This window comes from Equus caballus, chromosome 31 (genome assembly GCF_041296265.1).
Source record: "Equus caballus isolate H_3958 breed thoroughbred chromosome 31, TB-T2T, whole genome shotgun sequence".
Classification (NCBI taxonomy): Eukaryota; Metazoa; Chordata; class Mammalia; order Perissodactyla; family Equidae; genus Equus; species Equus caballus.
In genome coordinates this window covers 17260225-17287686 of record NC_091714.1, presented here as the reverse complement: position 1 = coordinate 17287686, position 27462 = coordinate 17260225, and the positions used below count along the sequence as shown (strand labels likewise).

At 41.8% G+C, this 27462-nt stretch overlaps 2 protein-coding genes across 4 annotated transcripts in view; one reads left to right on the top strand and one right to left on the bottom strand.

Moving 5' to 3' along the window:
* On the top strand, positions 1-19484 carry GINM1 (glycosylated integral membrane protein 1). 2 transcript variants are annotated; one of them, XM_023633108.2, is made up of 8 exons: positions 1-301; positions 4812-4871; positions 5034-5130; positions 11648-11799; positions 12348-12504; positions 13068-13198; positions 14599-14762; positions 18776-19484. In XM_023633108.2, the coding sequence occupies exons 1-8, from the start codon at positions 182-184 to the stop codon at positions 18885-18887; spliced, it is 993 nt and encodes a 330-aa protein (XP_023488876.1). In that variant the 5' UTR covers positions 1-181; the 3' UTR covers positions 18888-19484. The 2 variants fall into 2 exon arrangements, with proteins under 2 accessions (XP_023488876.1, XP_023488875.1); XM_023633107.2 differs by having other exon boundaries at positions 13065-13198.
* A 1506-nt stretch (positions 19485-20990) lies between these two features.
* KATNA1 (katanin catalytic subunit A1) overlaps positions 20991-27462 on the bottom strand; it is a 32168-nt gene continuing 25696 nt past the window's right edge. The window contains 4 exon segments of one of the 2 annotated variants that reach the window (NM_001309341.2): positions 20991-21363; positions 22526-22652; positions 22971-23105; positions 23669-23795. In NM_001309341.2, coding sequence (NP_001296270.1) covers positions 21165-21363; positions 22526-22652; positions 22971-23105; positions 23669-23795 — 588 coding nt within the window. In that variant the 3' untranslated portion in view covers positions 20991-21164. 2 annotated transcript variants of the gene reach the window in all.

Below are 27462 nucleotides of genomic sequence, written 5' to 3'. Positions count from 1 at the left end.
GGGAGCCTCAAACCTCCGCGGGTTCCCTGGTCCGCCGGCCCTCGCTCCGCCCCCTAGTCCCCGCCCCCCAACCCGCTCGGCCCCGCCCTGACCCCGCCCCCCGACCGCTCGGCCCCGCCCCCAGGTCCTCCCCGCCCTGCCGTCCGCAGCGCCAGCCGCCCGCGCCGCCGGCCTGTCCAAGATGGAGGGGGCTCCCCGGGCGCCGTTCGCCCTCCGGCTGCTTTTGCTAGCGGTGCTGCCGGCCGCTGTGTGGCTGACGACGGGCCCCGCTGAGCCGCCGCCGGCGCCCGGAGCCCCGAAGGTAGGGCAGGGCGGGCGCAGCTCTTCCGCTTCTGCGCCCCGACCCTCCGCGGAGGCCCGGGCCGGAGCCGTGGGGCTGCGGCGTCCCCGTCTCCCTGCCTCCCTGCGCTGGCCCGCAGGCCACGGGCTGGGGTCCGAGTCTCCGGAGGGGCAGTGGGGGGGAGCAGTCACGGAGATGGGGCGGGAGGGCCCGGGAGGCGGGAGAGCCTTTGAGACGGGCTGTCTAGTGTGTGGTTAAGCCCCGGGCGGCGGTCCCGGCTGTTGCCATCCCGGCGGCGTTTGCCGTCGAAAGTACGCGGATCGCGAGTGATCGCAGCCTTTGTCATGGCGCCGTCCCGGGGCACAGCCGGACAGCAGGCCAGGCGGTGTGTATGTGCTCGGGAAAGGTGGACGTTGCTCAGAGAGCGCGCGAGAGCGAGCCCGGGCCACCTGTCTGCCCGGCCGGCGGCGGGAAGGATCGCCTCCCCGGGCGCGCGGGCTCGGGGGCACGCAGGCGGGTCGATGGGGCCGCAGGAGGAAGAGGCTGAAGACCCCGCTCTTCGCCTGACCTCGTCCCCTTGGCGGATCTTCGAGCGCGGTGGGACATCCGCACCCGCATCCCCTGGGAACCTGGTAGAAACGCGCTCATCAGACGCTGGGGGGTGGGTCCCCCCGTCTGCTTCAGCAAGCCCTCCAGGTGATTCTGAGGCCGGCTGCAGTTAGAGCCCCCATTGCATGCTTGTGCGAAAGGGAGGCCGGTTCGTATCGTTTTTGCCGTGGAGTCGTGCTGACCTAAACCAGTATTTGCTTTTCATCAGCTGAATGTATGGTAGGGAAAAGTTTGAAGAGTTTAAAATGCTAGTTTTCCCAGAATGAAAAGAAACCACTTGGGTCCTCCTTTTCTTACTAGGCAAGACTTGAATACTCTAAATTCAGGGGTGACTGACACCATAAATGTCACCTTTTAACTTTTGGTGTTTTAGAGTTAGGATATTATTCTCCCTGGGTACAAAAATAACGAGCGTATTTCAGTTTCACTTCTGCTAGGGCATTCCAAGAAACCACAACAATGCAAGCCCTAACAACCGCTTGTGTCTGAAATTGTATGTGCACCACAGCTGCAACTGGTCGAAAATGTGAATGTGATGGGCAAGCACCAAGAGACTAAATAAAAATGAAATAATTTCCAAAGTTCTGGAAAGACATTGTTTTCCCTCTTCCAAAGATTCATCATAGTCACTTGCGAATCCACAAGACATTTGAGCCTATTCCTATAATCCGAGAAAAATGCATTTTGACTGCAAGCTGAAAATACACCATCCTGTGGGCTCTTAGCTAGTTCATCATTTCACTCCTCCCTTCCTAGGCCTTCTTTCCACTTTTGGAAAGTCCAGCCGTAAATTCAGAATTTCATAGATTATATGAATGCCAGGCAGCTAGAAAGAGAGTCTCATTCCTTGGAAATGTGTATATGGGAAGCTGAAGCCTCTTGATGTAAATTTTTTTCAATGTTTTATTGTAAAAATTTTCAAACATACAGTACATTTGAAAGAATTTTACGGTGATCACCCATATTGGGTGACTGCTGTCCAGCAGGCTTTCACGCAGTGGTGGTGTGTCTGTTCTCTCCGTTATGGAAGCCGCTAGACTCTGTTATTGAGCGCTTGAACTGTGGCCAGTGCGACTGAGGAACTAAGTTTGAAAAACTTTTTAATTAATTTAAATGTAAATAGCCGCATGTGGTTAGTGGATGCCATGTTGAGTAATGCAAACTTAGACTACCATTTACATTTTATTGTGCTTTGTCACATGTCTCTTCATCTGTTCATGTTTGTATCCAGCATGATCTAAATCTAAGAAAACTGATTGAAGTCAGGAAAATCCTCCTTGTATCCTCTCAGTGCCTCAAATTTATTGGATTATAAGCATTTTTCTGTTTTGTTTACATATGCTGTTGTCTGAGTTGAGGTTACAGAGATTGAAAAATAAACATTTTTATGGTACATTCTTCTAATATTGAAATAACTTAGTCACCAAAGAGAGGCATCCAGAGGCCACATTTTCTTATATGTGTAAATATTTACTTTGTATACTTCCCTCAGACTGACTGATTTATTTTAAACCAGGTGTCTCTTACCTTTGTCCTTAGGAAGGCATTGTATCACAAATAGGCATCTTGTGAGTGAAGGAATTTGGGGGAAGAATTAAACATGGGCCAGGAGTCGCTTCTGCCACCCACTTTCCCAGTATCCAGCGCCCTGGCTCACAAGCCTGAACTTCCAGTTGAGTCAGAGGCCCTCAGGAAGAGCAAGAAATGTGACCTGGCTCTGACCACTGGGTCAGGAGGCAGTAAGGAATGACAGAGTCTCCTCTGAAATGAAATCGTTCAAAAGGACCAAAAAGAATTTAATTGAATTTGATTCTCTGGAAAATAACAGTATGCTGCTGTCTGTTAATTGTCTTTTACAAACGCCATATTCTACTAGGCAAGTGATCGACGTAAGTGCAGTAACTTACTAACAGTATAGTGTATGTTCACTGCTGAAAGGCGGAAGCTATACAAAGGTTTCTTAGAACATCATCAGTGGAGGGTTATCTCTGGACTGTTTGAGGAACAAAAGCCTACAGTTAACAGCCCCTCTAGTTTGAAAAGAGGAATTCTTGGCTGGAATTTGGGCATAAAACAATACAGCTACCAACCTGATGGCTTACTGAATGTTGATTGGTCCTAGAGATGAGAACATTGGCTCTCACCCACACTTAATTCTAGATTAGGCAGGCCTGGAGAAAGCGGGGCTGGTCCTGAGGAATCGCCAGTCCGAAAGCTTTCTCGTCTCCAGTGGGAATTGGGAAGTGCACTCAAGTCAGCTTGAGTGAATGGTCTGGGCCTTCCTTGTTAGAATCCTGTTCTGCGAGTTGTCCCTGGAATCAAGCCAACCTCATACAATCACTCCAGTCTTATTCTCTCATTTGTTAGAAATATATAAAATGTTGTGGTTACTCACAGTGCCAAGAAATACACTTGTTTATTATTTTGATGTTTGTGAATAATTTTTCTATTTTCTTTTTTTTTTTGAGGAAGATTAGCCCTGAGCTAACTACTGCCAATCTTCCTCTTTTTGCTGAGAAAGACTGGCCCTGAGCTAACATCTGTGCCCATTTTCCTCCGCTTTATACATGGGACGCCTACCACAGCATGGCTTTTGCCAAGCAGTGCCATGTCCACACCTGGGATCCGAACTGGCGAACCCCAGGCCACCGAGAAGCGGAACGTGCAAACTTAACCAGGCTGGCCCCTAATTTTCCTGTTTTCAAAGTTAAGAATAGCCAAGAAAAAAGTATCTGAGAATTTTTTTTAACTAAGGTATTGCTGACATGCAATATATCACACATATAACATGAGAGGAGTATATGTTTTCATTCTAGGATGACAGTGTTTGTCTATGAATAAACTTAGGAAAGAACTTGATTTACAAATGACAAATTGTAGTTCCCGCGACACCGAATACTTAAAATAGTGCTTTCTTTTCTATGTAAAGCCTGTCAGTAATAAATCTACATATTTGAGTAGACTGCTTTTGGTGTACCTTGAGAAGCAGTAAAACTGTACACTGCATGTATTTGTCCATGGGCACGAGGGGACACATTTAAGAATGGTTAGAGCAACTTCGTTTATGAAAACAAACAAGTTGAAAAGAGCTCAAATGTCCGTTGATAGTGGAAGAAGTAAGTAAATTGGTAACCATTTGATGGACTATTATACAGCGCTGTAAATAAATGTCTACAACTGCATGCATCAACAATTTTAAAGATTTTATTTTTTCTTTTTCTCCCCAAATCCGCCTGGTACATAGTTGTATATTTTAGTTGTGGGTCCTTCTAGTTGTGGCATGTGGGACACCGCCTCAGCATGACCTGACGAGCGGTGCCATGTCGGTGCCCACGATTTGAACTGACGAAACCCTGGGCCACCGAAGCAGAGCACATGAACTTAACCACTTGGCCATGGGGCTGGCCCCTGCATCAACAATTTTAAACAAAAGAAGGTCCAGCGGAATACATACAATATTATTCCACTTACATAAAGCTCAGAAACAGATAAAACTAAACCTATACAGAGAGATACACAGATAGTAAAACTATAAAGAAACACAAGAAATGATTAATATGGACGACAACATCAGGACCTTCCTGAGGGGTGGTAGGGGACTTCTAAGGTGTGGATGATCTAGTTTTTAATCTAGGTAGTAGGTACATGAATATTAATCTTTTCTTTTAAACTCTAATTTGCATATTAGATACTCATATATGTGATATATTTCTTAGTTAAATGGAAAAAGTATAGAGATTATGAAAAATTGGAATTGTGAGTAAGAGCATAAGAAAGGCTGTGATAATGGAAATGATAGTTTTTAAAAATATTCTTTTAATGTCATAAACGATTATACTATAAATGGAGGAAAAGGAAAACTCAGTTATTCTCAGTTTGTGAAATGTGTACCTAGCCAATTTATATAATGTTTGTTTTGCAGGACAGCATCAGAATTAATGTAACTACCCTGAAAGACGGTGGGGAGGCATCTCGAGAACAGGTTTGTCTCCTTTTGGTTAGGTTTTAATATATAGGTTTAATATGCAGCCTGTTGTATTTTTACCTACACATCTAACTTAGTTAGATAATGTATTTTTGACATGAAGAGTTTGTCATCGTTTATAAACCATTGGAATTAATGTATATGCTGCTTTATTTTAAGGTGATTCTTAACATAACCTATGAGAGTGGACAGGTCTATGTAAATGACCTCCCTGTAAATAGTGGGGTCACCCGAATCAGCTGTCAGACTTTGATAGGTGAGTATGACTAAATCATTTCCGTAACTGTTCTGTTTTTAATACTAAATTAGTGAAACACAATTCTTTGATGTTATATATTTTCATTTTAAATTAATATACATCATTACTGGAGTATGTCATAACGCTAATATATTAAAATTCTGTTCCTACTTCACATTGATTATTCCTGGCATAGTCACATTTGCTTCTCCGTGAGATTGGCGTTGATTGGCACTGCATTTCTCGTAGGTTGGGATCATAGTGCAGTAAATGGAGATTTACGAGCAAGAGGCACAGCCTCAGGGGTGCTTATTGCAGCTACACAAAGTAAAGAGAAAAACGAGTTGTCTGTCTGATTCTCTAGTTTTCGGTTCTTCTACCCTTATGGCTGTATCACATTTTTCTTTTTTAACCTTTTAAAATCTTGAGTTGTCTAAAGACAAGCAAATCTGTTACATTGCAATGTACCATATTATTAGAATGAAATAAAGAATATGAGAAATATATATAGTATTCTATTTTAATATGCCTTTAAGGCAGTCAGTTTTTCTCTTAAGCACTTGTAGCCTGTGCTTGATTTGTTATGTATTTTCATTATCATTCAGTTCGTTAGTGTTTTCTAATTATTTGTGGTGATACTTCCTTGTCCTTTGGGTCATTTAGTCCCCATTTAGTTGCTTAATTCCAAACATTTTAGTTTTTGTTTTTTTTTTACTGATTCCACCTCTGTCATCAGAGAAATAATTTTAACCCCTTAAATTAGAGACTTGCTGTATGGCTTAGCACATGGGCAGTTTCCGTAGATGTTGCTTTCTCTGTGTGCTTGAAAAGTTGGATGTGATGTTCTAGCTATGTAGGTCACGTTTATTAATCATGTTGTTCAGTCTTTCATGGAATTCCTGCTTGCTTGCCTGCTCTGTCAGTTATTGTGAATGGCATGTTAAGATCTTCGCTATGTGGATCTGTGTATTCGCTCTCAGTTTCATCACTTTTTGCTTTATATATTTTGACACGACATTGGTAAATCCCTATGGATTTAGAACTGTCATGTCTTCCTGGTGGATCAACTCTTATTGTTATAACATGTCCTTCTTTATCGCTAGTGAAGTTCCTGCCTTAAAATCCGCTTCATCTATGTTATTTTCGCAATAACTGCTTTTTGGACAGGGAGAGGGGAGGGCAGTGGATTGTTGACATGGTATCTTTCCATTTTCTTTCAGTCTTTCTGGATCCTTACAATGAAGGTGAATCTCTTATAGGCAGCCTATACTTGTGTTTTGTTTTTTTTTGATTTAGCCTGTAAACCTGTCTTTTAATTAGAATTTTAATTAATTTATTTTTTTTGTTAGTGCCTTCACATAGATTCTGATTCCTAGTGACCCTGTGGACAGCAGAGCAGAACCCTGTCCAGTCTTTTTGCGCCACTCTCTCACTTTCTGGCGCTGTATCAGATAATGCTCCACTGCTGTTTGTAGGGTTTTCAGGGCCAGTTGTTTTGAAAGTGGGTGGCCAGATCCATCATCCTGGTCTGTCTTAGTCTGGAAGCTCCACTAAAACCTGTCCACCACAGGTGACCGGTGGCATGGCTTTCAGCATCACAGCTGCCACAGTACGACAATGACCGATGGGTGGTGTGGGCCCCTGACCAGGAACCGAACCCAGGCCGCGGTGGTGAGAGTGCTGACTCTTAACCCCGAGACCACTGTTTATCAGTTTATTTGCATTAATGTAGTAACTGATGTATTTGGGTTTGGGTCTTCCGTCTTAATTATTTGTTTCCTGTTTGTGTCCCACCTCGTCTGTGTTCCTTTTTCTTTTCCTTTTTGCCCTCTTCTGGGTTATTTATTTTTTGTCTCATCATTCTCCTCTATCCTGTTGGTTCTTATATGATTTTACTATTCTTTCAATGGTTACCCTTGCGATCAATAAACTAGTACTTTTATCATTTACCAAACAATGAAAGAACCTTAGAACACTTCAACTCCGTTTGTTCCCTGTCTGCTTTTGTGTTGTTACTGTCTTGCATTTGCTCTTTATGTCCTTAAGCCCTGTGCAGCATAATTACCCTCACTGTTCTCTAGTCCCATATTGATTTGCGTTTACCCTCGTGGTCACCCTTTCAGTTGCTCTTCATTCCTTCCCAAATATCTTGTTCCCCTCTGGGGTCATATTTCCTCTCCCTAAAGAATTCCCCTTATGGGCTTTTTAGTGCAGATTTGTTAGCAATGAATTATCTGAGCTTTTGTTTGTCTGAAAACATCTTTGCGTTGCCTTCCTGTAGGAGCGTGTTTTCACTGCATGTGGAAGCGTAGGTTAGCTCTTGAAAGACTAATTTCCATCGTCTTCTCGCTTCTGTAGTTTCCATTGAGAGTTAGTGTCAGTCCCATACTCATTGTTCAGTGAGGATCATATATTATTTTTCTGGGGTTTTTTTCTGTTTACTTTTAAGATTTTTTTCTTTGCCTTTGATTCTCAGTAGTTTTACTATGATGTGCTCAGGTCTGGAGTCCTTTAATCTGTGAGTTGATGTTTTTGTCCATTTGGGGAAATTTTTGGCCAGTGTCTTTTCAGCAAATGCTACTTCTCCTTCGTCTCTTACTCCCTTCTTGTCTTTCATTTACGCTTACATTTGACCCTTTCACAGGGTTCCATATATATCTTACATCCCTTTCTGTTCTCTATCCTTTTTTCTTTCTGTCCTTCCAGCACAAAAATTCATCAGCTGAGTCTAATTGAGCTAATTTCACTCGTTGGACTTTCCTTCTAGGATTTCCATTTCATTCTTTTTTGTTGCTAATAGCTTACAGTTATCTGGTGAAATTCTCCATTTTATCATCTATCTTTTTGAACCTGTTACTTGCAGTAGCTTTAAAGTTCCTATCTGCCCACTCTAATGTCTTGAGCCCCTCTGGATCTGTTTTTTTTTCCTCTTGATCCCTCTCCTACTCTGTACTGTTATTTTTGATATTGCGTATGAAAAATTCTAAAGGCTCTGGATGATATGATCTTCCTCCAGACAGGATTTCCTTTAGTCCCTGGCGGTCATGATGTTAAGGGGTGGAGCACCTTCGATATTAAGTCGAGGATTGAGCTGATTGAAGGCTGGGCCCCAGGCTTGGGAGGCCTGGTCTGTCTCTCCTTCTCTGATGCTCCTCGGATGTGGCTCTTCATGGGTCCCAAGTGAAAACAGTCTTTACCAGGGCCCCTCCTGTTTTGTGGGCCCCAAACTGCCCACCATCATGAGCCTGCCGAAAGTTTGGCCTAATGTCTTAGTATCCTAGGTATATGCTCAGTTTCTCAGCCCAACCCACTTACCACTCAGCAGTTGTTTCAGTGGGGGAGCTGCATAGACGGTTGGCTTACTTTATGCTTCCCTTCTCTCTAGGGTCTTGGTCTAGGACCCTGGATACCTTTGTGCCTTAAACTTCGTTTTACCCCCAAGCTGCCTGGGACTGACGGAAGCTCCGTTTAGCTTCTCTGCCTCGTAGCCACTGTTTTCTCTTCAGCCTTCCAGCTTCTCCACTGTTCACCCGGGGAAGTGGCAGGTGCCTGGTGGGGTGCCGCCTGTGTTTTTAGGTCTCCTGCCTCTAGACAGGTGCGGGCTTTGAGTGTCTGTGGGTTTATTTTTTTACGTCTTTTCTGGTGGTTCTCAGTGAGAGAGTTGGTGTACTACAAGCTAATCCATCATAGCTATTGAGAGAAGCGCCATTCCTGGTTTACATAATAATCCCATTGGTGTTGTATTCAGCAGGAGTTGGACGCGGAGTGCAGCCTGGCTGCTCTGTTTGTTATAGTCATCTTTCTGGTCATCCCAGTTGTCGCCATGCGTTCATTTCTTTGATAGCTCAAGTAAATGCCCGTCTTATCAGTTACAAGAATTTTCAGAACATTAAATGCAACAACAAAAAGTCTTCTTTCCTTAATTCTTTTAAAAAATTTCTTTGGTAGGTGTACTAGTTATTTATTGCTGTGTCACAAGTTAACCCCAAATTTAGTAGCCTCTAACAATACTGTCCCATAGTTCCTCTTGGCTTGGCCGGGTCCTCTGGCTCTGGCTCTCTTGCAAGGATACAATCATCTCAAGACTCATCTGGGAAAGATTTGCTTCCTAGCTCACTCTCATGGTGGTTGACAGGATCCAGTTCCTTGAACTCTCGCACTGAAGCCTCTCTTCCTCACAAGATGCCAGCTGGGGGCCTTCCTCATTTCCTTGCCACATAGAGCATCTCACAACATGGCAGTTGGCTTTATCAGCAAGGGGACGAAAGAAGACTGCCAGCAAGAGAGAGAGTACTGGCAAGCCAGAAGTCACAGTCTTCCATGATCTAATCATGGACATGCCTTTCCATCACTTTTGCTGTATTCTGTTTGTTAGAAACAACCGCGAGGTCCAGCCCACACTCTGGGAGGGAATTACACGAGGTCACGAATACCAGGGGCAAGGGTCACTGAGAGCCATTTTTGAAAGCTGCCTTCCACAGTATGGAAAGTCAGAATATGAAGGGCCTTCATTGTTTTAATTTAATTTTACTCTACAGCAAGGGTACCAGATTTGGAGGCTGGAGAGTCACCACTTTGATGTATTTATATGACTGCGTTTTCTTATCCATCGACTCTCTTGTGCCCTCGTGCATTAGCCTTTGGGCATACACATATGCTGACAAGGAGCCTACTGTTCGTGAAGGAGACCGATGAGTACACAGTCAGTGAATACACTGAGAGGGACCACGAGAGAGGAAAGTTTTACAGTTATGAGCCTTAGAGGATATGAGGGAGGTTAGGCAGAGCAGAGAGAGAAGAGCAACAAGTGCCACCGTCAGGAGCCTAAAGAAGGACCATTCAGAGAACTGCCGGCAAAGTCCTAGGGATGGCACTGCAGGTGTTTGAGTGAGGAGGCTGTGTGATGAAAACTGTGTGGTGGTGAGATCAACCTGGTACTGTTGTGTGGACGGTTCAAAGGGGAAGAGACAAAGAAAGGGAGGATTGTTAGTCAACTATTTCAGTTGTAAGTAGTTCATGAACTGGGTATTGGGTAGGGGAGGTGGGTAGGAGTGGAAAGGGCAAAGGTAAGAGACACCTAGGAGCTGGAAGGGCCCACAGGAAGCACCTGACTGGACACAGGACGAGGGTGAAGAAGTCGGAGGTGACCTGGTAACTCGTGTCCTGGCAGCTTGGAGAAGGGCGGATTCATTCACAAAACAGGGAAGTCAGCGAGGAGCAGTTTGTGGAGACAGTCAGGTTGAGCTGAAAGCTTAGGTCTCTTGGTTCTCAATAAAAAGGTCTGTGCCTGCTTAAAAATTTACAAATGTTAGTCTGTACCCCCCAAGATTTTGATTTATTAAGATTGGGGTGAGGCTCTGGCATCTAGACTGTTCCCAGGAGATTCTGATGCATAGTTGGGATTTAGAACCACTGAACCAGTGGTGTGAACATTATTGATCATTTATGGTGGCGTATGTAGTTTAAAGTCTGTATTTATAATTCTGGATGGAGTCGGTGCTTAACAGAGCTATAGAACGATAAACTTAATGCATGCTCTCAAGGAACTCAGCCTGGTCAGGGAGATGGGCTTATGAACTAAGAGCTACCCTGCAAGAAAGCTAGTGCTTTAAAAAAAAAAGGCATGTCCTCAGCACTGTAGGGATGCGGTAGCTAGAACCACCTAAGCAGGAGGTTGTTCAAAGTGGATGGGGGGAGAGTGAGTAGCAGAGAGCAGCCAGATAAATGGAATGACTGGATTCACACAGCTGGGCCTGCGTGCAGAATAGCCATCTGGGTTCCATTTTGGCAAATAATCCTCAGATGAAAACAGTTGAGGGACAGAAACGAAATGCACCTTTTGCAGCAGTTTCATTGGTTTATGCTGACTTATTTTTTTCTGTAGCGCTTTTTGCCTTAGAGTAGCCACTGGCTCTATAAACCAGCGGCAGCTGCTATGCCCCCGTCTCCTTTGGGGTGGGGTCGGGGGTTCTTGGCTAGAGGGAACACGGCCAGTAGCTAATCCTACGCCCTCATCCATTAGGGAGTAGTTACAGGGCCCTCCACCCTCTTCTCCAGCAGTGACAGGCACTTATCAGGGGGAGGATTGAGCACAAACTCAGTGTCCTTACTGCTTGGCCTGCTCCATCACTGGGTTCTGTGAATGAATGAATGGGTGGATGAAGGCGCTTACTTTGCTAAAACATGGGATTGGCTGTGTCTTCTGGCCCGTTTTGTAAATTCCTAAATACCTATGCCATGTTTCTTCCTCACTGACACACTGTGTAAGAGAATAGAAAAGAGGATGCTACTGTGGTGTTTCGTACAAAGTCTAAAGACCATGAAGCATTTTTTCCTTTGCAAATGACTCTAAGAGTTTTGAGGACTTGTCAAGTTGTCTTTGTTTTTACACATCTGAGACATCAGTGAGGTCAGAGATAAAGGCAAAGAAATTGATACACAGCTGTCTTGTTCCATGTAAATTATCAAAATAATCAAATTAAATAACAGATTTGGTGGCATTTTTTGTTCAAAGCTGTCATTACTTTTTTTATAGTGAAGAATGAAAATCTAGGAAATTTGGAGGAAAAAGAATATTTTGGAATTGTCACTGTAAGGATTTTAGTTCATGAGTGGCCTATGACATCTGGTTCCAGTTTGCAACTAATTGTCATTCAAGAAGAAGTAGTAGAGATTGATGGAAAACAAGTAAGACAGTATGCTTATTAATTGGGAATTAAATTGTAAAGATTTGTGCTCAGTATTGTGCATATGTTCAATTATTTTCTTATTTCTGATTTGATAAGGAAGAAAGGTACCTAATGTTGCCTGTGTCCAGTCATTTGGGATTTTTTACTTGTTTTAGCATTTACTTATTTAGCATTTGAAGTCTTAATTTTAAAAAATTGATCATATTCCTACCTGTTGATATCACTTTAAAATATTATGAACATCCTTAAACAGAGCAAGTAAGTGAGCAGAGTGACTTTGGTTCACAGCTCTGCTGCTGTCTGCTCTGGCTAAGTCTCTCTCAGTAAATGCAATGGAATTGAGCAAGCTGACGGTAGCGAGTGCTAAAGCACAGAAATACGATTAAAGATGCAAATTAATGCCTCAAATGGGGGGAATAGAGAGGAACTGTGTGAACAGGACAAGTCTTTTAGTTACAGAAATCAGGGAGGAAAATTCAGTTTTAAAATCTCATGGGGTTATGCCATTATTTAAAATAAAGAGTAATTGATTATTTTTTCCTATAGGCTCAACAAAAGGATGTCACTGAAATTGATATTTTAGTTAAGAACCAGGGAGTAATCAGACATACAAACTACACCCTGCCTTTGGAAGAAAGCATGCTGTACTCCATTTCCCGAGACAATGACGTTTTGTTTACCCTTCCCAACCTCTCCAAAAAAGGTACTTTAAGAGACCGTCATTTACAGTATTAAGGACGTTATTTCTTTTGTTCGTAGCTTTTTAATCATAGTTAACATTTTTGGAAGTAAGCTTCTTTCAAACATACTTTATAACATGCATTACTTGATATGTCCACTTAAGGACGTCAGGAGTCTCTTTTGAGTCTGAAAAGAATGTGGTCTGTGCTCATTGCAAAGTGACATCTTGCTGTAATTATCTACTCTTACTCTGGGTAATCATCACAAGATACATGATAAGAATATCATTCGTGTAACTTCATGTAGAGGAAGCAGTAGTCATTTTTTTCCACCAGAACAGAACTTTTAAAAATTTGACTTTCTGTGTGATAGAATCATAATTGCCATAGCTCTGGTATAACTGTCTTAGTTTATGGCACCTTTCTGACACTTAAATCTGAATAATCAAATATGTTATTTTTTTCCTCCCATGGCAAAATGTATGTTCTTACTATCCTAAGTGTTTGTGGTGTAGTAATCTTAGGACTAGTAGGAGAGACCCGAGTGCGCCTGCGTCTTGGTAACTTGGCTCTTCCTCCTCAGTAGAAAGTGTTAGTTCGTTGCAGACCACCAGCCAGTACCCCATCAGGAGCGTGGAGACCACCGTAGAAGGAGAGGCTCTACCTGGCAAATTACCTGAGACTCCTCTCAGAGCAGAGCCTCCGTTTCCCTATAAGGTAAATCAGCTGTTTGGGATTATCTTTATGTTACAAACATTTATGGTTACAGTGAAGAAAATAGCATTTAAAATGAGGTGGAAACCGTGAGCATTAGAAGTACGAAACATTGTTAATGATGGTCTCATCACTGTTTTAATGTGGTGTTTTTAGGTATTCCTGTTTTCCTTTCCGAGTTTCATTTCATAATGATACAGTCAGATAATGATGGTGAAGGCACTGGATTTCATTTTGTTTGGGATTTCTAGTTCCATGTTTTTCCCAAATCCCCATTTGTTTAGTCTGTGACTGCTGCCTCGCACGCACACGTGCATGGTGCCCTCGCCATCTTGTACAGTGACCGAGCACGCTTGGTTGACAGTATGCTAAGTCAGACTGCTTAAGTTTGACTCCTGCTTCTGCCACTTACTAGTTTTGGGATCCTGAGTTCCTAGCCTCTCTAACTTCAGTTTCTTTATCTGTACAACGGGATGCCCACTTAATCTGCAAAGTAGTGCCCGTCACATGTGGTTGTATAAGGATTAAATAACATGGGTGCTGATGTCAGTTGCATTGGCACCTCTGAAGTACTCATGTGTTAGTAATGAGCTTACACAGCTGGCCGGGAAGATATTCGGGGTTCAGAGAGAGCATCGTGATGTCTCCATAAGTATTAGCTAGGCCCCTTCCTCACGGTAATTTCCATTGAAATGAGCAGGGTCTGCTGGTAGTCTCAGAGGAGCCCAGAGATGATTCTTTGAAGAACTTCTCACTGAAGATTGGGATTGCTTGTTTGGGGTTGCTGGGGAAACCCAGGTCACTTTTTGCTACCTGAACCCTAGCCCCCTCATCCTGTCCACTTCCGCTCCCTCGGAGCTCGGCCGCCTGGGAACAGGCTGTCTTTAAAGCCCGTGCCGTCAATGCATTCTGAGTTTCCTCTCTCACTCTTGAAGGATAGAAATATGTTTTGTACACAGTGAACTCCCCATCTGTTCTAAAAGCTATTAATAGGGGTGTCTTTCTCTCCTTCTCTTGTCCTCCCACTATTGGAAACACAGTTGACTCCTGGTCCATTTGGGGTAAAGTGTACTAGCCTAACTTCTTGTCACTTAGCAATTATTTGCACTTGATTTATAGTTAGAAAACCGTATAAATAATTGTAAAGGACAGTAATATTTCTGTGCTTGTGTTGTTAGAACTTAATTTTTAAAATTGTAAATAACTTTCTAAGGTACGTTTTAAAGTAAAATGTACCTATTTAAAATATAGAGTTAGGTAAGTTTTGACAAGTGTAGACACCCATGTAACTACCCCCACAATCAAAATATGTTATTATTATCACCCCAGAGCTAGAACATGATTTTTAAAATTTCGTAGAGCTCAAATCAAACTTGCATGTCTAATCAAAACTCCTGTTTTAGGTGATGTGTCAGTGGATGGAGAGGTTCAGGAAGGACCTGTGCAGGTTCTGGAGCAGTGTTTGCCCAGTGTTCTTCATGTTTTTGAATGTCATGGTGGTCGGAAATATAGGAGCAGCTGTGGTCATAACCATCTTAAAGGTGCTTTTCCCAGTTTGTGAATACAAGTAAGTATTTCTTAGTTTTGGAACAGTATGAGTACTTTTAATGATTAAAAATTGAATTGTTTACTATATGTTAGAGCAGAAAATATAAAAATTAAGAAGGAGAAGAAAAGTGGAAGGGAGGATAACATCTCCCTTTTGTTTCTAGCCCATCTTCCAACTTTAGGAGAATTAAAAGACATTTATTGGCTATCTGTTACAATAAAGATGCTTGTCTTGGGGATTCAAATATGAATTAAGACAAACTCTGCAGTCCAAGAACTTAACGTCTATTAGAGAGAGAAAGGAAACAAATTTAATGGGAAATGCAGTGTGTATAGTAAGAGAGAGACGAAACAAGAGGGCTTCACTGTGTGTTGTCGACCCCACACTATCAGTTGAAAGTGCAGTTACTCTCAGAGGAGCGGGATGCTCACTGCGTGCTGCTTGTGAGAGAAAACAGCACAAGAGGAAACTCTGACTGTTTGTCGGGGGCTTAACTCACCAATGGTCCCAGATGCACTGAGATTCTGTGCAGCTCGTAAAAGAAAGAAGCATGCATGCTGAGATGGAGAGAAGTCCAAAATCTGTTAGATGGGAAAAACTGCATAACAGTATGATCCCATTTGGGTAAAACAAAAGTATTATGTGTATATAGATGGAGAATTTCTGGAATGACAAAGAAAATAAGTTATCTCTAATAAGTGGGAATGAGAACAGGGGTGAAGAGAGTTTCACTTTTCCCCTTCTGTACAGCTTGATTTTTTTGGTGAGGAAGATTGGCCCTGAGCTAACATTTGTTGCCAATCTTCTTCATTTCGCTTGAGGAAGACTGACTCTGAGCTAACATCTTTGCCAGTCTTCCTCTATTTTTTGTGGGATGCTGCCATAGTGTGGCTTGAGAAGCAGTGCCAGGTCCATACCTGGGATCTGAACCTGTGAACTCTGGGTCACCAAAGCAGAGTGTGTGAACTTAACCACTACGTTGCCGGGCCAGCCCCAGCTTGATTTTTTTAACCATATGAAATTATTTTACACATTTTACAATGAATTTATTGTTAGCATTTTCAAAAGTTAAATGATTAGTCTTTTTGGTTGTCTTAATAGAAGTAAATCTCAGCTGGCCCAGTGGCACAGCAGTTAAGTTCGCATGTTCCACTTCGGCGGCCCGGGGTTTGCTGATTCGGATCTCAGGTGCAGACCTACGCACTGCTCATCAAGGCATGCTGTGGCAGCCATGTTACATATGAAGTGGAGGAAGATGGGCACGGATGTTAGTTCAGGGCCAAGCTTCCTCAGCAAAAAAAGAGGAAGATTGGCAGCAGATGTTAGCTCAGGGCTAATCTTCCTCAAAAAAAAAAAAAAAGGTAAATCTCAATAGAAGAGAGAGGACCCCAATTTTTCACTTAGTTAAATTACATTGCACCATGTTGGAAAGACCATATGATTGTAGGAAAAAAGACCCAATTTTAACATTCACTTTTCTACTTCCTTGTCATGACGTCTTCAAAATTACCATGTCTCCATGTGTAACATTGAACTAGTGCCTCCCTTAAAGGATTGTTAAAGGTCAGAGTCATAGTGCAAGCAAAGAACCTGAGAAATATTAGTGCCCCTGCCCTTTTTAGTTAGAGTTTCTTCTGAAGAATTTGCATTTCCCATTTCTTTCTGATAATGAAAATTCTGTAACTTACTAATTTCTTCTTTTTTCTCTGGCTGCCAGGAAGCTCAGAACTTTTTAAAAACTTTATTATGAAAACCTGTGTAGAAAGCAGTGTTATAAACTTTTTTATTTTTCTTTTACCAAATGTTTTTATTTGTTATGGGTTCCTCTGTGGGAAAAGATGCAGTGTAAAAACCAAATTAAAAACCAGATTTGCAATGTACTTTATCAATGGCAGCTGTACTGAGGATGCTCTCTGGTAGTCAGAGATTCCATCAGTGCAGACACGCAGAGAGCAGTTAAAGCAGCTGTCACTTCCCCGTTCAGTTTATGTTCCTGGAGGTCCTCAGTGTTAACTGTTGGGTGGCATCTTCATCCAAATGCTGTGTATTGACAGAAATGTATACTGGTAACTATAGTGCTCGCCCTCGACTCTCACCTGTCCCACAGGCTGCTTCGCTCACTTCTGACGGAGGCCCCCACACTGTTGCGGTTCACAGCACTCTCAGTGTGCCAGTAACTTTCCTGGTGCCCTTATCTAGGCCAGAAGAAAACACTGAAAGAAAAATATTTTTATTGAATTCTTAACTCACTAATGGGATGTGTGCATGTGTAGGGCACCACACAATACTCTTATCTTGGAATCAGAATGACACCTCCACCCTCATTTCCTAGTCATCTCTAGTTTTTGCACAGCATTTGCTTTTTATCACAGTACCTGCCCAAAATCCCGCTTTGCAAAGACAGGACTTCACTGAAAGGAACGTGAAGTGCCCTCAGCCTAGTATTACACATGAAGTCTGGACAACTTCAGTAGTCTCTAGTGCCTCTGAGTCTGCTGTGTCCCCGGGGTCTCAGTGCAGTTTAGGGACCGTGGGCCTAAGATCTTTTCCTGTCAATACATATACAGGCTGACTTATTCTCTTTATGGCTGCATAGTGCTCCACAGTATGGAGATGCCTTAATGTAACCATTCCTCCATTAGACAGCTAATTTCCAATTATGCTCTAGTCTGCATTCTTAAATGTACATGCATCTCTGGGCACGTGTGTATTTATGGAGAACAGAGTCCTAAAAGTGAAATTACTGGGTCAAAGGGTACATATATTCAGCATCTCCTCAACACTTGATAGCAGTCTTTTTGTTTTTGCTACTGTGGACAGAAATAGAATCTTACTTTAATTTGCATTTTCTTCTTCCTAGCATCTTTGCTAGTCTGGGTCTAGCTCAGTCTAGCGTCTCTGTGAGAATTGGCTGTATATATTTCTCCTGTGACGTGCCCAGTCACAGCCTGGCCCATGCTTCAGTTGTCTTGCCTTTTGTAACCATCAGTGTGTGGGAGCTCCCTTGTCTGTTACACACACATGGCATGTATTGCAGATATATGTATTTTTTATCCCAGACTACGATTTGTCTTTTGCTCTTGTTTATGGCATTCCATATCATACAGAAGTTTTAAATTTGGGGCCAGAACAATTCATACTTTTCCTTTCTGGCTTTTAGGGTTCTTAATTTGTCTTAAGTAGGCCTTTCCCATCTTAAATTACATAAGAGTCTTCTTAAAACTTATTTTTTACCATCAGTTTTGGTCGAGTTTAAGCTCGAGTTCTGATCTTGTTTTCCAGAGAGGCCCTTGTTCGATTAGTAATTTGCCCAGTGATTAGAACCTTACCCTTTTCTGAGCTAAATTCCCATGTACCTTAGTCTTGTTTCTGGACTTTCTTCTTCCACTGACTTGTCTATTCCTGTGCCAGCAGCACGGTTTGAATTACTACATTTTACTAAAACCTTTGATAGCTGCTTAGGGCACCTGCCGCTCCTTCCCATTGTTCTCTTGAAGAAAATGTTACAGCTGGTCTTGCAGCTTCTCCCTTGTGAACTTTGGAATCCGCTTGTTCAGTCCTATAAACCACTGACTTCTGTCGACGGTTGGTTTGGGACGACGCTGAACTCGCAGCGCAGGCTCTTGGATCCGATCCGAAGGCCTCTCCCTGGCCGGGTGCTTAGTGAGAGAATGGTGCCTGAGGTCTAGGGCTGCTTTCCGTGGTGAGGACTGCTGAGAAGGCTGCTTGGCCTAGTCTTTGCCCACCTCGTGCAGATCTAGGGCTCGGAGCGTCTGCGTTGGAGATCTCTGCTTCCCCTGTCCTTCCCTTCCCTGCAGCACCAAGGAAGGACTCCCCGTCCCTTCGACTCCCGCAGTTCTGTGGTTAAACTGAACTTTGGACTCAGAGTTCGTACAACCACTATAAACTAAATAAAATGAAGCAGAAGTACCTAACCCCAGGGATGTATTTACCTACAACCATGAAGTATCCCTGTCTTCCTCCCAAACTACAGACAGTGCAAATGTTTCATTGGAATTTTTCTATTTCAGAGGAATTCTTCAGTTGGATAAAGTGAATGTTATACCTGTGACAGCTATCAACGTACATCCAGATGGTCCTGAGAAAACAGTGGAAAACCGTGGAGATAAAACATGTGTTTAAAACACCGTCTCAAATCATTGACTTTGAATTAGTCTTTTGGCTCTAAATTTGCCACTTGAATATAATTTTCTTTAAATCATTAAGAATCAGTTTATACACTAGAGAAATTGCTAAACTAAAACTGCCTAAAACTTGACCTTTAAAGTGACAAGTTAAAGTTCACCTTATTCTATACCAGGGCTGGCTATTCAGATGATGAATTGTTAAGGAAAATTTAAACGAAGTGGAAGAGAAGACAAGTGAAGAAACTTTGAAATTACCAAAAAGAAAAAAAAAGGCAAGACAAAAATGCCATGTGCCAATACTTTTCAAGGTGCCTTTGTTAAGGGAATTATATCCACTTAATTACTATAATATATAAGACTTTATGAAAAGCACTTTATGAAATTCTAATTTAAACGCTCGAGAACTTAACACTTATTTTTTTATTCAGTAAAATGTGCCTTTATATTAAGTACGTGACTCAGTATAAAATCACTGAAGTGTATAATGATTTGACTGTATCCTGTACCAAGACTACTTACCTTGAATACACCAGGATTTAAAAATAGTAGTGACATGTTCTCACTCTAAAATAAACTTTTTTTGAGAAAAAAAGTACAGTCTTTTTGATATACTTGGCCCAGGTGAGAATTACTTATGTATAACAGCTCCCATCACATACGCTGGCTGAAACCAGGGCTCCAGCACTTGCTGAGTCCATCAGTAACACGGAATCAGAACGTGCCTTCACTCCGTGGTTCTAAGTATGGTGCTAGTTACCCTAAAGCAGCATTTGGTCTTACTTTTTTTAACCATTACCCATACTGACATACATTTTACAATGTGATGTAGTACATATAATACTTATCTTTACTCTATGTGATAGATATTTTCTATTGTTTGATTAAAAAAAATGATTGCATCCCATCATTTTAAACACATTGTCCGGGGCCAGCCCTGTGGCCAAGTGGTTAAGTTTGCGCACTCCGCTTTGGTGGCCCAGGGTTTTGCTGGTTCAGATCCTGGCACGGACATGGCACTGCTCATCAGGCCATGCTGAGGTGGCATCTCACATGCCACAACTAGAAGGACCCACAACTAAAATATACAACTATGTACGAGGGGGATTTAGGGAGAAAAAGCAGGAAAAAAAAAAAAGATTGGCAAGAGTTGGTAGCCAAGGTGCCAATCTTTAAACACATTGTCCAAGAAAGTATTGACTGGTTTTTAAAACCACCCTAGATTTAGGCTAAACAGGTGTGTTAGTTTGGGGGAAGGAGGACAGGTAGAGTGAGGGGGTGATGTTTCATTTTGCCTAGCTGTTTCTACTGAGTTCTAACCAGTTCTAACTCCACACAATGACTGAGCACAAGCACAGCGAGCAGAACAGCCAGTTGGAGAGGAAGCTGTGCGGTCAGCAGACCCCATCCTGCCTTCTCTCCTCACCTGTGAGACCTGGGACCACACACGGCACTCAGTCTCCGTGAGGCTGTTGTCTATGGTTGCGATGATACAGTTAGTTTTTTTTTTTTATAAGTAATCATAAATGGAAATCTTACCTAAAATTTTATACGATTAACTTACTTCATTTATTAACTTTTACTTACACCATTAACTTATTTTAATTATGCTTAGTATCCCTGAGTGACGGGCTCAGTGAGTTTCCTTAGGGTACAGTGAGCAGCACAGGTACAGAATTACCTACTTGCCTACAGTGCAGCCTCTTATGTGGGCAGAATAAAGTCAGGCAAGGTTGTATACAGATACATAATTTTTCCTTTTAAATGCACAGTAGAATGAAGCGTCTTTAAAGCTCTCCCAGGAAAAGGAGGAAAGCCACCATAACACCAGGCAGGAAGGCAGGCACACTGGGTGTGCACGGTTCATGCCTCAACTGGCTACTTGTTTAAGAATGTTCAGGAATTTTCAGTTATTCACTGGCATCCAAGGAGCCAGAGCCAGTCTTATTCCCCAGAAGGAACAGCAGGCACACACAGTGGAAGAGAAGATGCTATACTACTTAGAAGTACATATAAAGACAGTTTTCCAAGCTGACTAACAGCATTTGTGTTGCAACATTTGTGGTCAATGAAAGAAATCAGGTAATTCTAAAGTAAAACAAATTTGCTTGCAGCTTTGAAAAATTGCCTTTTATTCAGAATCATAAGGTTTTTTTTTAAATCTTACCATTATGAAAGTTTTAAAAAAAATAAGAGTACTCGGTGCAATGGAATACTACATTTAATTATTATTCAGATGCTTAAGGCAGGTTTCTCACCGTTTACATGTGAGAATTTAGCATGATCCAAACTCAAATATCCATTTCTCATATCTTTCAATGTCTGCAGCAGATACTGACTTAGAAACCTTTTTTAAAGCCATTTCAAAATCCTCCATAGTTGTAGGCATGTGCATTTCTTCTCTTGAAAGATTTCGGATTTCTTCTGGGGTCAAACCTTCAATACGCCTTCTCATTGCCATCAAGGATGCATCCCTACGTTTTAAATTTAAAAAAAAAACACAAAGTGATATTTCGATTCAAAGAAAACCTGTGAATAGAAATTGTTTTCAGTGTGTGTTATAACATTCTGTAATTATGATCTTATTATATGTACATATGTAGTATTGTCTAGAATCTTGTATCAGAATATAAGACCTGTTCTGAGTTGTTTTTTAGAAGCTGAATCTTCCATGATGAAATAAGGATACTAATCAATTTAAATAACTGATACTGAGCATAAAGCCCAAGAAAAAGTAAAAAAGTATAATAAAGAAGCCAGCAATTGAATTTATACTTATAATTGACTCTCACTGTAGGTGTCCAATAAAATGAAGACTAAGCCTCACAGAGGCAGGAAAGAACCTGTTACCTAGAAAATGAAATATTTTCTACCCTGTGTAGGGAAAGCTCAATAATCAAGTTAGGTGGCTTCTCCTTGCCCTCTCCCTATTGAGCGCTTGTTTCTTTAAAAAAAGGAGAAACTTCAGACTCAAGGACCTCTTTCCCTTCGCCCAGTTTCATCCTTAACAGCAGACACCATTTACGCAAAGGGACAGCACCCCAGAGCTGCTTCATCTACACACACCATCAGGAACCCGCACAAGAACCTGCACGCTAGGCTGGCTTCAGAGATGAGGACACGGGTGCAGTCTGGCACTGACAAAGAGCATCTGAGCCAGGACTCAGATTAGGGCAAAGCCTACTTGAATCAGCCGGATTAGAGACAGTCTTTTTTTTCCTTTTTACTGCTGTTCTATCACATTTAGGACACTTTCACTGAAAATGAGACTGTACTTTCCTTGGGCATGCCAAATCAATCTATTTCACAATTATGTTTCCTACCTAACAGTATACTGAACAAACGCACAACAACTTTTTTAATCCAAGACAATTATTGATTTTCTATTTCACACCAGTTGTTCTAACATTAGCTTCTTGAACTTGTGGCTTTCAAATGAACTGCAGACTCTTCACTAACGCGCAAGATACCCAAATATTTTACCAGCACCTGCTAACACTAACAATACCAAAACTTGGGTCTCTGACTATGGACTGTAATGTGAGGGTCTATTCCTCATCTATCTTAATTCAGACTAAAAACTTCACAATAGAAATTTATACCCACAGAAACCTATCCGTCCAAATTAATTCATACCTGCACACATTGGTAATGTCCGCACCTGAATAACCTTCCATGTTTTCTGCTATACTTGCAAGGTCAACATCATCAGCCAGTTCCAGCTCACGCAGACTTATTCGTAAGAGCTCTTCCCTGCCTTTTGCTAATGGTAAAGACAAATGTAAACATGTAAGCCTTCAACATAAACACAGGGTATTATTTTTTAAGTCTACTTTGTGCGCGAAATTGTTTCCCAATTCTTAGACTTCATCCGCTTAAAAATTTAAGAGCCATTCCTCACTGAATCTTAAATTTCTTAGTATCAAGGCTTTCAGGCGCGAGATATAGCCAAGCCAGTTAATATGAAGAAAGACATCCTACATTTGTCTCTTAAAGTTAATTAATACCAAATTTTAAAATGTTTACATAAAACTAACAAATAGTTAACATCAGCTTTCTGACAAGATTCAAATGAAGATACCTGACGGTAATGGAATATAGATTCTTTTCTCAAGACGTCGTCTTAAGGCCTCATCGATATCCCAGGGAAAATTAGTAGCTGCCAGAACCATCACCATTTTGGAAGGGTCGTCATTTTCAGAAGCACCTCCAACACCTGAAAGAAGTGTAAGGAGAGAGTAAAACATCTAAATCAGACCACACAAAATACAGCTCAGTTATTTAAACACCATCAAATACTTAGCACATTACACGGTAATAGAATCTTCAAGTCTACTTAAGACTTATAAAGCTAACGGGTAACATATGTGAATATGTAGTCCAAGAAAAGGGAGTTTTTGTAGTATGCAAAAAATATGACTCAAAATAGATTTAATCAAAGGCTAGCTCGGCTCAACTACATACCAATTTTTTTTTTTTTAATTTTCAAAGGCCTTTATCCCTAAAGCCAATTTATCTGCATTTATTTCAATTTCATAGCTAACAAGAAGAGATAAGTGTATATGCCAAAGGGTGCCCTGTGAATAGCCATTATTTCTGGCCTGTGACTACTGTCAGTGTACCCAATTAACTGCTGTCAACCTCCAGGACCTCCTTGCCAGCCCCCTCTAGTCGTCTTGAGCGGTGTGGGTCAGCACTGTGACAAGAGCTTGATCTGCTGGGGCTGGAGATGCTGCACAACCTCCCTCCCCCGTCATCTGTGGAGACACACAGGCATACCATCCATCTGAACCAGCAGCTCAGCCTTCACCCTTCTGCTTGCCTCGTGCTCCTCAGACGTCCCTCTGCGACTGCAAATGGAATCTATCTCATCAATAAAGATGGTGGCTGGAGAATAAAACCGAGCCTAAAGGAAGAAACCGTGCAATGCCAGATTTTTATTTCATTTAAAAATAGTTTACAGTTTAGCAATTAGGAAACAGTTGAGGAGCCTGCCACATTGTGCATCCCTCCCTCTTGCCCTAATACTGGAGGGAGAAGACAGAATTGGAACTTGGAACAGCTAAAATACGGCTTCTTTCTTCTCTTTTTTTCAAAGATTGGCACCTGAGCTAACATCTGTTGCCAATCTTCTTTTCTTCTTCTTCTCCCCAAAGCCCCCCGGGGTCCACAGTAGTACGTTCTAGTTGTAGGTCCTTCTGGTTGTGCTGTGTGGGACGCCGCCTCAGCACCACCTCAGGGTGACGAGCAGTGCTAGGTCGCAGCCAGGATCCGAACTGGTGAGACCCTGGGCCGCCGAAGCAGAGCGTGCGAACTCAACCACTCGGCTATTGGGCCGGCCCCCATAAACTACAGCTTCTAATACAGACTTGTCATATACTTAGATGTTACATGGCAATCTTTTGTACCATTCAGTACTATAAGTGGCTGTTTATACTTATGTATGAGTGACAAATACAAGATTATCCTGTACAACACAATGATATGGGTAACTGGTAGGAAAACATCTACAGATACTGGTAAGTGTTCTCAAGTTCTAGAACAAATTTGGTTACAGGGAACCATTACCTTAAATAAAATCATATAGATGCCCTCTAAGAAATTCTAATTAAATTGCCATTTTTTCATTTGAGTAATACATACTATTTTTATCCTCTTAAGTAGTCAATCAGAAGAGTCAATTTACATGACCCAAGTTTCTTTGGATAAAATTCACCATTTAAACCATTTTAAAGTGTACAAAGTATTTAGTACATTCACAATGTTGTGCAACCATCACCACTATCAAATTCCAGGATATTTTCATTGCCCCCAAAACATAACCCATACTTCCTTCCCATCAGGCCCTGGCAATCACTAATCTATTATCTGTCTCTATGGATTTGCCTATTCTGGACATTTCATAGAATCATACAATATCTGGTCTTTTGTGTCTGGCTTCTTTCACATAGCATAATGTTTCAAGGTTCATCTATGTTGTACCATGTACATATCCCCCAACTTTATTTTTGCACCTTAAATGCATTTCTTCCTCAAATCAAAGAATGGGGAGACTGATCCAATAAATAACAGATCTAGTCAAGTATTGATCTAGTAATAGCTGTGTAAGACTCTCCAGAGTTTCACCTTTCTCTTAAGGAGATTTGAAAAAGCAATTTATTACAGTAACTAAAGAAATTTATTGTTAATTGTGTGTGTGTGTGAGGAAGATTGGCCCTGAGCTAACATCTGTGCCAATGGTTGTCCTTTTTGTATGTGGGATGCTGGCTTGAGGAGCGTGTGTAGGTCTGCAGCCAGGATGCGAACCCGAGAACCCTGGGCCGCCAGAGCGGAATGTGGGAAGTTAACCACTACGTCACCGGGCCAGGCCCCCGTTCAGGATATTTTAAATGAAGTATCCAAAATTAAAGAATCACTGAAAAAGGAAGTTTGAAACTAAATGATGTCAAAGATTTCTTAAAACAGACTTAGAGTGAACACACAGCATTTTAAAGATTTTTCTAAAATTAAAAGTCCGCAAAGGCAAGTCAACAACATAGACTTGAACATGCAATTGTCCTGGGTCTATCAATTCTTCTGGACCATAGGTTATAATCTAGTGTCCTCTAAGAGGCAATTAACTGTGCTGCAAGCACTGTGCCTCCAAAGTACAGATGCAGTTTTAGTGTGTTCACTTGGAAAATCCTAATATTTAAACTTCACTTTCTTTTTTAATAGAAAATTTGAATTCTAAGTCATCTATTCCCTCCAAAGGGATAACTTCATTTTTAATAAGGCATCCTACTTAGATTTTAGGTACTATACACAAAAATTTTTGTACTTTCTTTTCAAGAAATGGACAAGGGGAGAGAATGAACTTATCATCATGAAAGCATCCAAGAAAATTCTCAATCAAAATTCTAGCTAGAAATCATCTACCAATAGAACATACATTGACAAAAATTAAATTTCAATCCGTTTCTTGCCAGAACAAGCAAAAACTAATGGATTCTTCTCTGATACTGAGGGGGTGTAAAAGGGTCTGACTGAAAGCAGAGGCTGTGTGGCACATGTAAAATGGGCCAGGAAAGTACTACAGAGTTTTGGAGTGGACACCAAATGTTGTCTGCACAGCATCCCTTCTGGTAAAAGAAGTCCTCTTTTTCATTCAGAAATCATCCCTTTTCCATTCTTATTTTATGACTTCAAGAGAGGCCAACTCCACTGGAGTCCCAGGGGCATGACTCAGGCCTGGCCAATCAGGTCACTCCAATTCTCCCACCAAAATGATGGCATGGGCATGTGACTCCAAACAGGCCCACCATTAGTCCCTGGACTCTTGCTGGAACAACTGAGAAATGAGGGCTAATTTCTCTGGGATTACCATGAAGACAATAAAAAGAAGGCTTAAGCCTCTGATGTGATCCTAACCAGCCCATGGGCCTGCCTAAAGTCAAAACCAACCCAGAGCTAAGACAGCCAAAGGTCAGAGAGAGATTCCCAAGGACGTAGGAATTGCTGGATCCTGCTGACCTAAAAATCTAAAAAATAACTTAGGAATATTCCCAGTTATATGACCCTACATATTATTCTTTTTGTTTAAACTCATTTGATCAGGTTTCTGACACTTGAAAATGAAAGTTCTTGACAATACAATAAAAATACAGTTAAATTAAAAGCTTTTGTATGTGTTTGTTCCCATGTCATATGGAAAATCCTGGACAGATTTTTATAGTGTTTAAGTGGCCTCATTTAAGGTAAGATGAGGAGGCTCCCTCTGAGCGATTCTCGGTGGGCCTCAAGAGAGAGGCAATCATCTACAGAGCAGTCAAAACCAAGATGCGAGAGGCAGTGCAATCTTACTCCTTGAGAGACCCATCTGAAAAGAAAAAAGATCACACTGTTTTGAATACTAGCCCTCAAAGCCACAAAGGCAGAAGCTCCGAACCGCAGGCACGGGTCTGTGACTGAGCCACGCTCAAGTTGGCAACTCAAAGGAGCACACTCCAGAGCAGCCGGGCCTTATTTCACCACGGCCAAGACCTTCCTGGGCAACACCAGGGAAGCCAGGAGAAAATAAGCTGTTTGATATGCCTCACAAACCTCACCAGAAAAAACTGCAAATTAGCACTTTGTGAGGGGTTTCCCCTCAGAGGAGAAAACAGTCAGTTTTCTTGACTATAAAAACCCTATCCTATACATCAAATAATTCTTAAACAGCAACAGCTAACATCTATGAGCCCCTGTGAGCCAGGCTCTGTATTAAGCAGTTTACATGTATCGGCCTGTTTCACCCTGCGAACATTAGAGGTAGGTCCTATGTGACTGTCCTCTTCTCATCCATTAAGCAGCTGGGGATCAGGAAAGGAATGTGCCCACACTTGGGCTCTTTTCCCAGCTAGGAAAGTGACAGAGGTGGGATCTGAACCCAGGCCAGCAGACTCTAAAAACTCAACATTTAGCCACTCACTCTATTTGCTTACATTTAAACAAAAATTTTTTATCAAGCTAACACTGGTTTATAACATTATATACGTTTTATGTATGCAACATTATAATTTGACTTCTACATGTACTACATTGTGCTCACCACC

Coding starts and splice junctions, on each gene's coding strand:
- GINM1 (XM_023633107.2), top strand. CDS start 182: ATGGAGGGGGCTCCCCGGGCGCCGTTCGCCCTCCGGCTGCTTTTGCTA. Junction 5,131..11,647: donor CAGCTGTCAGACTTTGATAG/GTGAGTATGACT, acceptor CTTTTTTTATAG/TGAAGAATGAAAATCTAGGA. Junction 13,199..14,598: donor AGCCTCCGTTTCCCTATAAG/GTAAATCAGCTG, acceptor CTCCTGTTTTAG/GTGATGTGTCAGTGGATGGA.